At 39.5% G+C, this 13,956-nt stretch overlaps 1 protein-coding gene across 1 annotated transcript in view; it reads right to left on the bottom strand.

Annotated features, from left to right (window-relative positions):
• BTNL3 (butyrophilin like 3) overlaps positions 1-13,956 on the bottom strand; it is a 42,589-nt gene that overhangs the window by 13,266 nt on the left and 15,367 nt on the right. Inside the window, 1 exon segment of the mRNA XM_017517513.1 lies at positions 6,671-6,946. Within this exon segment, the coding sequence (XP_017373002.1) occupies positions 6,671-6,946 (276 nt within the window).

Genomic DNA, 13,956 nt, shown 5'->3' on the forward strand with positions numbered 1-13,956 from the left:
GCTTCTTCCTGGTTTAGGCTTGGGAGGAGGCAAGTGTCTAGGAATTTATCCATTTCTTCCAGGTTTACTAGTTTATGTGCATAGAGTTGTTTGTAATAATCTCTGATGATGGTTTGAATTTCTGTGGAATCTGTGGTGATATCTCCTTTGTCATTTTTATTGCATCAATTTGGTTATTCTCTCTTTTCTTTTTTATTAATCTGGTTAGTGGTCTGTCTATTTTGTTGATCATTTCAAAAAACCAGCTCCTGAATTTATTGATTTTTTGAAGGTTTTTTTGTGTCTCTGTCTCCTTCAGTTCTGCTCTGATCTTAGCTATTTCTTGTCTTCTGCTAGGTTTTGAGTTTTTTCTATCTTACTCCTCTAGCTCTTTCAATTTTGATGATAGGGTGTCAATTTTTGATCTCTTATTTCTTCTCATGTGGGCACTTATTGCTATATATTTTCCTCTTGAGATTGCTTTAAATGTGTCCCAGAGATTCTGGTATGTTGTGTCTTCATTCTCGTTGATTTCAAAGAACATCTTTATTGCTGCCTTTATTTCATTGTTTATCCAGTCAACATTCAAGAGCAGGTCGTTCAGTTTCCATGAAGCTGTGTGGTTCTGCGTTAGTTTTTGAATTCTGAGGTCTAACTTGATTGCCCTGTGGTCTGAGAGACTGTTTGTTAAGATTTCCGTTCTTTTGCATTTGCCGAGGAGTGCTTTACTCCCAATTATGTGGTCAATTTTAGAGTAGGTGTGATGTGGTGCTGAGAAGAACGTATATTCTGTGTATTTGGGGTGGAGAGTTCTGTAAATGTCTATTAGGTTTGCTTGTTCCAGGTCTGAGTTCAAGTCCTGGATATCATTGTTAATATTCTGTCTGGTTCATCTGTCTAATATAGACAATGGGGTGTTAAAGTCTCCCAGCATAATTGTGTGGGAGTGTAAGTCTTTAAGTCATTAAGAACTTGCCTTATGTATCTGGGTGCTCCTGTGTTGGGTGCATATATATTTAGGATCATTAGCTCTTCTTGCTGCATTGATCCTTTTACAATTGTGTAATGTCCTTCTTTGTCTCTTTTGATCTTTGTTGCTTTAAAGTCTAATATATCAGAGATGAGAATCACAACTCCTGCTTTTTTTTGCTCTCCATTTGCTTGGTAAATCTACATCCACCCCTTATTTTGAACCTTTGTGTATCCTTGCATGTGAGACGGGTTTCCTGGATACAGCACACTGATGGGTTTTGGCATTTTATCCAATTTGCCAGTCTGTGTCTTTTGATTGGGGCATTTAGTCCATTTACATTTAGGGTTAATATTGTTATGTGTGAATTTGATACTGCCATTTTGGTGCTAGCTGGCTGTTTTGCCCATCAGTTGATGCAGATTCTTCATTGTGTTGATTCTCTCTACCATTTGGCATGTTTTTGGAGTGGCTGGTCCTGGTTGTTCCTTTATATGTGTAGAGCCTCTTTCAGGAGCTCTTGTAAAGCAGGCCTGGTGGTGACAAAATCTCTGAGTACTTGCTTGTTCACAAAGGATTTTATTTTTCCTTCACTTATGAAGCTTAGTTTGGCTGGATATGTAATTCTGGGTTGAAAGTTCTTTTCTTTAAGGATGTTGAATATTGGCCCTCACTCTCTTCTGGCTTGTAGGGTTTCTGCTGAGAGATCTGCTGTGAGTCTAATGGGCTTCCCTTTGTGGGTAACCCGACCTTTCTCTCTGGCTGCCCTTAGCATTTTCTGCTTCATTTCAACCCTGGTGAATCTGACGATTATGTGCCTTAGGATTGCTCTTGTTGAATAGTATCTTTGTGGTGTTCTCTGTATTTCCTGGACTTGAATATTGGCCTGCCTTGCTAGGTTGGGGAAGTTTTCCTGGATAATATCTTGAAGAGTATTTTACAGCTTGGATTCATTCTCTTCGTCACATTCAGGTACACCTATCAAACGTAGGTTAGGTCTTTTCACATAGTCCCACATTTCTCGGAGACTTTGTTCATTCCTTTTTACCCTTTTTTCTCTATTCTTGCCTTCCCGTTTTATTTCACTGAGTTGATCTTCGACCTCTGATATCCTTTTTTCTTCTTGGTCAATTCGGCTGTTAAAACTTGTGCATGCTTCATGAAGTTCTCATGTTGTGTTTTTCAGCTCCATCGGTTCACTTATATTCCTTTCTATTTTGTCCATTCTCGTTAGCCTTTCATCAAATCTTTTTTCAACGTTCTTAGTTTCTTTGCATTGGGTTAGAACATGTTCTTTTAGTTCACAGAAGTTTCTTACTACCCACCTTCTGAAGTCTGATTCTGTCATTTCATCACACTCGTTCTCCAACCAACCTTGTTCCCTTGCTGGTGAGGAGTTGTGATTCCTTGTAGGTGGAGAGGTGTTCTGGTTTTGGGTGTTTTCATCCTTTTTGCTCTGGTTTCTTTCGATCTTTGCGAATTTATCTACCTGTCGTCTTTGTAGTTGCTGACTTTCAGAATGAGTCTCTGAGTGGACGTTCTGTTTGTTGATGATGAAGTTATTTCTGCTTCTTAGTTTTCCTTCTAACAGTCTGGCCCTCTGCTATAGGTCTGCTGAGGTCCACTCCAGGCCCTGCTTGCCTGGGGATCACCTGCAGCGGCTGCAGAACAGTAAGGGTTGCTACCAGTTTTCTTCTTCTGCTATCTTTGTCCCAGAAGCTTACCTGCCAAATGTCAGTCTGATCTCTCCTTTATGAGGTGGCTCTTCGGATATACAGGGGTCAGGGAGCTGCTTGAGGAGACAGTCTGTTCTTTATAGGAGCTCAAATGCTGAGCTGTGAGCTCCATTGTTCATTCAGAGCTGCTGGGCAGGTATGTTTAGGTCTGCTTCAGAAGAACTGATAAACTGCTTTTTGTTCCCAGGTGCTCTGTCCCAGGGAGTTAGGGCTTTATTTATGAGTTTCCATTGTGCTGCTCCCTTCTTTTTTTTCCTTCAGAGCTGTCCTGCCCAGCAAGGAGGCAGCCTAGTCACTGTCTGCCTGTAGAGGCTTTGCTGAGGTGCTGTGGGCTCCGCCCAGCTGCCGAGTAGGCTTCCCTGCAGTCCTGTTTATATGGCTGTAGTTAGAAGTGCTTTGGCAATGGTGGCCCACCTCTGTATTGGCAGGCTTTCTCTGTAATGGTGAGTTGCCTCAGCAATGGTGGGCTGCCTCAGCAATGGCAGGTTGCCTTGGCAACAGCAGGCTGCCTCAGCATTGGCTGACTACCTCTGTAGTGTTGAAGTGCCTCGGTAATGGCGGGCGCCCCTCCCCCACAGAGCTGGTCCATCCAGGGTTCAGCTGCGCTTGCTGTGAAACTCTCAATCCAGAGAGTTTCTGATTGCTGTTCTTTTGTTGCGGGGGCACCAGCCGAGCCTGATCTCCTGGCTCCCTGTCTCAGAGCCTTTTTATTTTTTTTTTAGTTGGTGTTCCAGTCGCCTGTTGAAGAGGCACTGGGGTCTGTGTGTTTTCCCATGTGGCGACTCAACTGCACTGGCTTAAACAGCGGCACTGAGATTTGTGGCGCTTTTTTTTGCCCTGGAATCTACTGTCCTGGTTCCCTGTTCAGTTCCATTTTTAAACAGATGAATGAGTGACTTCCCATGGCTCCAATCGCCAGCCAAAGGGCACCCAGACCAGTGTATTTTGTACTTAGAACCACTGCACCGGGGTGCTGACAAAGCAGCCGTGTGGGGCACAGCAGCTGTGCCAACTGACACAGCTGCACCAGCCAAAACAGCTGCGCTGGAGACCCATGGGTCTCCTCTGCCTGGGAATCTCCTAGTCTGTGGGCAATAAAAATGCAGCGTCCACTCACCCTCTGCGCTTTCACTGGGAGCTGCAATCCTGAGCTGTCCCTAAATGGCCATCTTGGATCCAACCTCTATGTTATGATTTTAAATGATACATTATGTTTGATGTTTTCTGCAGGCATTTTAAAAATTAAGTGGTGTATTATTTTGTATGATGTTTGTTGCAAGTATCTTTAGACACCTTTTCCATCAGATTAAGCAGAGTCTCTCCTATTTTGGATTGATAAAAAGTTTTCTCCTATTTCTAGATTCACAAATGTTGATGTCATGAATAGATGTTGAAAGTTATGTTTTATTTACATCAACTAAGAAAATTACAGTTTATCTCCTTTAACTAATTATGGTAAAAATTACATTAATACATATTCCCATGTTGACCTAATGTTTTTTTCCAGGATAAATTTGGTCATGATGTATGTTTTTGTACACTTTTCTACTTGCAAAATTTTTGATAAGATTTTTACATTTTCAATTATGAGTAATGTTGGTAAAAATTTTTCCTTTTTCAAATTGCTCAATCTGTTATGGTACCAAAATTATGTTGACCCAATAAAATGAGTTTAATATTTCCTATTTTTCTGCTCTCTGGATGACTTTCTGAAGGATACATTTTCTCTTTTCTTGAATATTTGGTAGACTTTGTATATAAAACGATTTTGGCCTTGTGTCTTCCTTGCGAGAAGACTTTTAAATGCTGATTCCTATCAGCATTTTAAATGTCATTCTCTCATGTTTAAAAATTAGATAGCCTATATCTCCTTAGGATTTTGTATTTTACATTTTTCTTCTTTTTTAAAACTTTTTGAGGCAGAGTCTCACTCTGTCCTCCAGATTGGAGTGCAATGGGGCAATCTCACTTACTGCAATCTCTATCCCCCAGATTCAAGTGATTCTCATGCCTCAGCCTCCCAAGTAGCTGGGATTACAGACACGGACCACCATGCCCAGCTAATTGTTGCATTTTTAGTAGAGATCAGGTTTTGCCATGTTGGCCTGGCTGGTCTCGAACTCCTGACCTCAAATGAAGTCAGGAGTTTAGTTTATCTTTTAAATTGCTACTAAATCTTTAGTTGTGCCATCTTGTTATTTCCTGCATTGGTTAATTTTGCTGTTCTCTTTTATTCTTAACTGCAGATTTATCTATTTTAATAACACTTCGAACCACCTAACTTTGGATGTGTTAATCTGCACTCTTTGTCTTTATATTTCTATATCTTTAAGATTTCTTCTTTCTATTTTCTTTTGCTGTATTCTGAAATAATTATTGATGCCTAATATAAATATTCAGCTATTTCATGCTAATAAGAACACTTAAGGATTTCAGATGAAGTGTTGCTCTGTCATCCAGGCTGGAATGCAGTGGAATAATATCTGCTCACTAAGGCGCCCACCACCACACCCAGCTAATTTTTGTATTTTTAGGAGAGATGGGGTTTCACAATTTTGGCCAGGCTGGTCTTGAACTCCTGATGTTGTGATCCACCCACCCAAGCCTCCCAAAGTGTGGGATTACAGGTGTGAGTCACCATACCTGGCTGGATATAATTTTGACTTAGAAAACTATATTCCTTCCATTTTACACATAGATGATAATTTTATTATCATTCAGTTCTAAGAATTTTCTACCTATTACTATGCTTTCTTCAATTTCTCAGTTATTTTAATGTTTAAAAAGTTTTCAAAAACAGAAGAATTTAAACTATTTTTTGCTATGGTAATTTAACTTTATTAAATTGTGATTAGAGAATGTGTGTATGATATCAATGTTTGAAAATTTTCTGAAAATCATTTTCTGTGTTTATATCTGCTAAAATTTTATAAAAGTTCCAAGTATGCTAAAAATTAATGTGTATTCTATAATTCTGGAATGCCACCTCCAGAAATATGTTATTTCAGCTTATTAATTTTTAGTTCAAATATTATATATTCTTACTCATTTTGCCTACTTATTTAATCAATTTTAGAATTTGAAGTATGACATTTCTTCCTTATATTTCCATTTATATTTTCTTTTTATGTTTTACATGTATAAGGTACATATATATTTTAAATTGTCATATTCTTATATTGAGTAAACTTATGTTTTTGAAATAACTCTATCCCTAATGCCCTTTTTCTGAAAACATTATCTTTTCTTGACACTAATATGTGTTACAATTCCCCTTGAATAATATTTCTCTAATGTTTTCTATTTTCAATGAATAGCTCATATGTGCTATGTTTTTCATCTTATGAATTGCAACAATTGAAATTTTTATTATTTATTTATTTATTTATTTTTATGTTTATGTTTTTGAGACGGTCACCCAGGCTCTGTCATGGAGCATGGTGGCACGATCTTGGTTCACTGCAACCTCTGCCTCCTGGGTTCAAGCAATGAGATTTTAAAATCCAGTCTGAGATTCTTTGTCTCTTAACTGGCAAGTTGAATCCTTTTACGTTGACTGTGATTCTGGACACACTTTAGTTTATGTAAATTTTTCTACTATTTATAAATCCTTTCTGATATTTTCTACATTTTTATTGTATTCTGCTCCATAAAGGAGCAATGACATTTTCTAAAAATGAATAAACAATAATTATTTTCTTAGTCCTAGAGTTAGTTTCCTTAAGTTGTGTATGTGTTGAGTTGTGAGTGTTGCACCACTGGGGTATTGTGTGGTGAAGGAAAGAATTCCACTGCCTTGAAATTATAAACAATTCTATTTCTGCCTTATCAAATGTTTGGTTTTGTTTTTTACACCTCATCAGTCCTTGACTCTCAAAACAAAACCAAAGCTGGTTGGTACTACACAACAATCCCAGACACAGGCTTATGCTCTCCCTGGGTTACTTAAGCACACACCCATCCCTTGCTCCTTCTTTTCACTCACCTCTTATCAATACCTTGGATTCTACCTCATGACTCTGCTCAGCAAGGTGGATGGAACACGATATGCTCCCAGTGCTTTCCTGGATTATAAGAGAGGTCTCCACATCAAACAGGCTGTGCTCATCTGCATTTGCCCTGGAGTCTGAGGATAAATTCTGTCCTTGTGGACCTTTCCACTTCACTATGGGCTGGGGGAACCAGCCTGAGGACAGGCAGAGTAGCTGGATTCCTCCATCAACATATCCCACCATGGAAATGAGAGGAAGTGAGCCCCATCCTGGGAAGAAAACAGGGAAAGATGAAAGCAAAGACCAAGTTTCAAGCTTACAGCTAATTTGAGTCTGGTTCATCAAATCTGTGCCCATAACAAAACACATACATTCTTTTTTTCTCTCTCTCTCTCTTACACACATATCCACTCATAATACTACTGCAAGCCTTTCCATGGTCTATGTTCATTCAATATTTATTTAGCAATCACTATATATGCCTGGATATTCCTAAGTATGAAATAGGATGAAGTGAATAAGACAGAGCCCCTTCTAATGAGAAACTCATTTACCAAATAGAGAGACAACTGTATAAAATACATTTTGCAGTGAAATGGCAACTATGAAAGCATGGTCAAGTTAGCACAGAGAAGAGTGCTTAACTTTCAGGGAAAATCACACCTTCCTGGAGATGACATTTGCACCCATCTGTGTCAGAAAATAGGAGTTTTGTTGTGGTCAAGTTGAAGAGAGGGGAAGCATTTTAGACAAAAACAGGCAAGTATAAACCACAATGTGGAAAGTTATCATGACACAGTGATTTCAAGTGCTAGTGAGTATTTGTATTCCAGATGATGATGAATAAGAGAGTAGGGGTGTGAGACAAGATCTGAAAAAGGCACAAGGCAAGCCATGGAGGTCATACATTCAGTGACCTGAGCAATGTGGACTTGCCCCACAGCCACTTTAAGAACTGTAGAGCAGCAGGGCTCTTATCAGCTTCCAGCAGGTGGAAGTTATGACAAGATCTGTATCTTAGAGAGGTCCCCAGGCAGCGGCATGGAGGAGGGACCATAGAGAACACTAAAGAGGAGAGTGATCCACCATGCAATCACTGAAGTGACTCCAATGAGAGAAAAAAAGGGCTGGGGAGGAGGAGGGCTCTGAAAAGGGGAAAGGCAGGTGCAGAATCTATTTGAAAGGTGATTTAATAGGACTGAAAATCAAGGAAGGGTTTATTGTGACATCCAGGTTTGCGATATGGGAAATGTGAAAGAGTACCCCTTATGTGGTTTCCTTCAATTTGATGATTTAATATTGCGTTTTAACCACTCCACACAGAGCTTTATTTTTATTTTTATTTTGGCAGTCATCTTTGACTACAAACAGAACTTTCTCTCTGAGTGCTGTTTCCTGCCATTCCCCAAGGTCTATATCAGTGCATGGAGCCTAATAAATGTTTGTTGAGTCAATAAATTAATGAAAGAATGATGGTTGTGTAAGCACCAAGGAAGAGGGCTCAAATAAGATGATGCAGACTTCTCTTCCTTGCTCCTTCCTCTAAGTAAAATTATAAACCCTAGAAATGAGGCAAGCATAGGTGCATTTTGAAAAGTGGAAAGACTAAGGAGGACTGACTAGGGACCCCAAGACTAGAGAAAAAATACAGCAGCTGAGCATCCTATGACCACTGCCCCCACTCCAACACCTCCAGCAGAAGTAGGTGTCCCAAGGCCGGGCGCAGTGGCTCAAGCCTGTAATTCCAGCACTTTGGGAGGCCGAGGTGGGTGGATCACGAAGTCAAGAGATCGAGACCATCCTGGTCAACATGGTGAAACCCCATCTCTACTAAAAATACAAAAAATTAGCTGGGCATGGTGGCGCGTGCCTGTAATCCCAGCTACTCAGGAGGCTGAGGCAGGAGAATTGCCTGAACCCAGGAGGCGGAGGTTGCGGTGAGCCGAGATCGCGCCATTGCACTCCAGCTTGGGTAACATGAGTGAAACTCCGTCTCAAAAAAAAAAAAAAAAAGAAGTAGGTGTCCCAGGGGGCTCCTTCCACCCCTAAATGGCTGAAAAAACATAATATGCAAAGTGGTGCTGGCAAAAGAATTGACCCCACTGACTGGAGGCCAGGGGAAGAGTTCTTTGTCCCATTGTGCCAGATGATCACCTTTCTCACAAGAAACACTGGGGAGAAACATGGAGAAACACTGTCTACTGCCACAGTCAGTACTAGAAAGCGTGAACAAAATCTTCAGTGACATCAGTTAAGCAAAGTAACCCAGTAAAGTCTCTGAAAATTAAATTGTATTTGGAGCCACAACCAGCAAAACTAAACTAGGACCTGAGTGATAAATCTAAACATGGTGACTGCCTGCAAAACGGAAGCTTTACATAGGGTCTAGAGTATCTGACAATAGCTAAACCATTTAGATTTCAACTAAAAATCACCCATCATACCAAGAACCAATTAAATATCAACTCGAATGAAAATAGACAATCAAATGATTGCCAAGACCAACTTGAATAGCTATTATTAAAATGTCTCAAAAAGTGAGTATGAATTCTCTTACAAAATAAAAAATAAAATCTCACAAAAACCATAGAAATTATAAAAAACAAATCAGAAGTAATGTAACAGAAAAATGCAATCACAAAAACAAAAACCAACTGGGTAGCTTCAATACTAGGGAGAAGATGACAGATAATAGAATTATTGAACTCCAGGATACAATAATAAAACCAGTGTGAAGAGAGAGGAAAAGCTTTTTTTATGAGGAAAAACAGATCCTCAAGGACTTTTGAGACAATAACAAAATATCAACATTTATATCATGAGTCCCAGAAGGAGAGGAGAAAGGGAGGGAGCTGAAAGGGTATTTAAAGAATATGATTGCTGATTTCTCAAGTGAGGTGAAAGTCGTGGAACTAAAAGTTCAAGAAGCTGAGAGCAAACCAAATAGGAAAAATTCAAAGAAACTCATACTTTGATAGATTGTAATTAAATTTCTGAAAATAAAGGTAAAGAAAAATATCTTGAAAGCAACCAGAGATACATGACACATTATATATAAACAAATGTCAGCAGAGTTTTCATGAGAAATCTTCAAGACCAGAAAAAAGTATCACAACATTTTTCAACTGCTGAAAGAAAATAACTGTCAAGAAACTTCACAAATTCTATATCTGGCAAAAACATTCTTCACAATAAAGGTGAAATCATTTGCATACCTATTCTCAGATAAACGAAAACTAAGAGAATTTGTCACTAGCAGGCCTATCCTAAAAGGATGGCTGAAGGAAATTCTTCAAACAGAAAGAAAATGATGAAAGAAAGAATCTTGGAATATTAGGAAAGAAGAAAAGCAACAGAAAAAGAAGAATAAGAAAAATTACAATAGACTTTCCATTTTATTAGTGATTAACAATCACATATGGGCCAGGTGTGGTGGCTTATGCCTGTAATCCCAGCACTTTGAGAGGCCAAAGCAGGGGACCATTTGAGGCCAGGAGTTCAAGACCAGCCTGACCAACATGGCAAAACTCCATCTCTACTAAAAATACAAAAAAAAAAAAAAATTAGCTGTACATATAGTGGCTCATGCCTGTAATCCCAGCTACTCAGAAGGCTGAGGCACAAGAATCACTTGAACCTGAGAGGTGGAGGTTGCAGTGAGCTGAGATCACATCACTGTACTCTAGCCTGGGTGATGGATCAATACTGTGTCTCAAAGAAAAAGAAAAATAAATAAAAATAAAATTACATATGATGGTTTAAACAGGAATTAAGTCACCATCTGATGTAGTGCTTATGTATATAGAAGAAATACTCAAGGCAATGTTATTTGTAAATTAGGGAGATGAAAAAGATCAAAATGAAAATGAAGTTTCCACACCTCAACGTAGTAGACAGTAGATTGTGATAAATTATATATGAATATCATAACACCTAGAGCAGCACCTAAAAAAATACTGTAAAATGTTATACTAAAAAAACACTAACAATACATTGTAATGGAATCCTTAAAAAAGTTTAGTAACACATAAGTTAAGAAAAGAGAAATAGTAGAAGGAGAAACAGAGAAAATAATAAAAAAAAATGATAAAATGGCAGATTTGGTCCTATTATATTGATAATTACCTTAAATGTAAATAATCTAAATAAGCTAATTAAGACAGAGATTGGGAGGGTAGATGTAAAAGTTTGACCCAACCATGTACTATCTATAAGAAACGTCCATCAAATATGACACCATAGATTTGTTGAAAGTAAAAGAATGGAAAAATATATACTTTTCTGCCATGGATGGAAGGTTGTAGTGACCATCCAGAGACAGAACGGACCCCTCCTGATACCTCATCCAAATTTTGGCTCAGATGTTACAACTGATGATGTCATACATAAACCAATAAGGTGTGATAAAGTTTACTAATCACATCATGAGGATTTCTGGGAAGAGCAGAGCAAACTCCAAACCAGATCTATAAATGGTATTGGAGAGCAAGGAAAAGAGAATGGCTTGGATTTTATTTTGGTTAGAAGTGTAGCTGGCATCAGGATTTCTCCATAAAGCAAAATGAGATTTTATGCTTTGAACTTCTTACTCACACCAAAGGAATGTCCATTCTTGTTTATCATCTTGCCCACATATGGGCCAAAATGGTAAGGGAGAGTGGTCTGGATTTAAAGATATCAGTAGTCTAACTTCAAGAATTTGAGTCAGATTATTATATATATCATGCAAACATTAATGTTAAAAAACAGGTAACTACATTAATATCATATAAAATAGACTTCAGGACAAAATAATATGAGAGCTGAAGGCACATTACATAATGATAAGAGCATCAATCCACCAAAAAGATATAAATATCTTAAAGGTGTATATGCTAGACAGCATCAAAATTCATGAAGATAACCCCATAATTGTAGACAACTTCAAAACTCCAGTCTCAGCATCTGATGGAACTGACAATTAGCAAGAATACAGGGGATCTGAACAACACAATAAACCAAAGGACCTAACAAATATGTATAAAAGCCTTTTCTCCAAAACACCAGAATACACATTATTTTTAAACTCCCATGGAATAGTCAGCAAGGTAGACAATATCTTAGGCTCTAAATAAAATGAAGCAAAACCAGAAATCAATAGCAAAAGGACAATAGCAAAATCCCCAAGCACTTGGAAATTAAACAACGCACTTATCAATAATCCATCAGTAGGGTGATGTCAGCATCATGACAAGGTAGGAGATCCAGTTTTCCTCTCCCCCAAACAAAAATAACTCTGAAAGTGTATAATCCACTTAAGAAACCACAGCAAAGAAGAAGCCCAAGAAGAACGGTGTGAAAAAGAACAGTTCTATTTTACCTGTATCACCTCAGCCTCTGAGCCAGCATTACTCAGCATGGAGAGGGAATTCCTTAGCTTGAATGTCCCTCTTGGAAGGAAAAGTGAGATGTACAACCAGTTTCCCATGCATTTTGAAATATTGTCCAAATGGCCAGCTTCAGTTTCACCCCAACCAGCTATGCTGTGGGGATCAGCATAGCTGTGATGTCTGGGGACACTGTGAAATAAAACTGTAAATAAGACCCCAATGTCTCCAGATCACCTATGGCTAATAGAGACACCAGATTGAGATAACAGAACCAAGTGACTATGACAAGATGACAGAAGAGTGGTCACACCACCCTTTGTTCTTAAAAAGGGAAGCTCTTTTTTTAAAACAAAAAATTTTGACTTTTATTTTAGATTCAGGGGGTACATGTGCAGATTTGTTACATAGGTGTATTGTGTGATGCTGAGGTTTGGAGTACCTGTACTAATAATGTCATCACCCATGTACTAAGCACAGTACCCGATAGTTTATAAAACCTTGCTCCCCTCTCTCCCTCCCTCTTCTGGTAGTGTCAGTATCTTTTGTTGCCATCTTTATGTCCATGAATACCCACTGTTTAGCTCCCACTTTTAAGTGAGAACATGCAACATTTGGTTCTTTTCCTGCATTAATTTGCTTAGAATAATGGCCTCCAGCTGCCTCCATGCTGCTGTCAAGAATATGGTTTCATTCTGGAAAAGGAAGCTGTAGATAAACATCTTACTTTGCGCCCTTGAGTGAGAACAGTTCCCATGACTCGAGTCAAAAGCTGTGGCCAGGATCTCCTACCTGGCGTACCACACCAGCTGTTTAGAAGAAATATCTGACTGAGGCTTCTGGTCTGGAGTTTGGGAAGCCACCCAGTCGGAGCTTGACTATCTTGACCAATCAGAACTGAATAAGCTTGACTCTGTTATTTGCATAAATGGACCTAATTGAGGACCAGGGAAGGAATATTTTTCCTACTTAGCCAAACCCTTCCTTTGTGCTTTGGAGAGCACACTTTCACTTGTGCAGAAGGCTGTATCTCCCCAATCTGCAAATTTTTTCTTTTTCTTTTTCTTTCTTTTTTGTTTTTGTTTTTTTTACTCCACAGGTCTCATGGCCTTTTGTTAACAACATGGGGAAAACAAATAAGAGGGTGGGCTATTTCTGTATAAGCCATGTGATGGGAATCGCCATGACCCCGTGTCCTGCTTAGCACAGAACTCCATCAGACTTCATTGAGGATCTCAACAGCCCTCACAGCAGCTGTGCAGCCTGCAATCGTCACTGCCAAAGACCCTTCAGTGTTTGTGATTGTGGGTTCCAGTTGCTTGTTCTACAGAATACCACAGCAGTTCTAGCCACTGAGCTGGCAGAAACCAACTGCCAGCACAGCAGCAGCAAACCTCCTGCAGCTTTCACTGTCCTGGATAATTTTTTTTGTCTTTGCAGTCTTTGGGTGCCTGAACCAATTTCCCTCCCTCTCCACTCCTAGGAGCCACTCAAAGCTGAAAGACAAACATTGTTGTCTTTCACCTTGGCCTAGGGACTCAGCACAGAAGTCTTGATAGTTGCAGGTGCTTCACCAATCATCCTTCTCCTCTTCTTCCTAGAGCCACCTGAGCTGATCCTGCACCCAGAGCCACAGGACTGCCACTCCTGTAGTCATCACTGCCTGGAAACCCAGCCCAGCAGTACTGGCAGTCTCTGGGTGCTTGACCTACCACTCTTCCATCTCTCCCAGCCCTGGAGCCTACCGGAGCTCTCTTCCTGGGGATACTCTGGCCCAGGGTCCCACACCAGTGGCCTTTGCACTTCCCAGGCATGTAGGCCACAGCATCTTTTCTCTCTGTAGTTACCCCAGTTGCTGCCTCCATGTGATTTTGGCCCAGGAACACAGCAGAACTATTGCATGTGTGCTCATA

Source organism: Cebus imitator, unplaced genomic scaffold, assembly GCF_001604975.1.
Source record: "Cebus imitator isolate Cc_AM_T3 unplaced genomic scaffold, Cebus_imitator-1.0 Scaffold634, whole genome shotgun sequence".
Lineage (NCBI taxonomy): Eukaryota > Metazoa > Chordata > Mammalia > Primates > Cebidae > Cebus > Cebus imitator.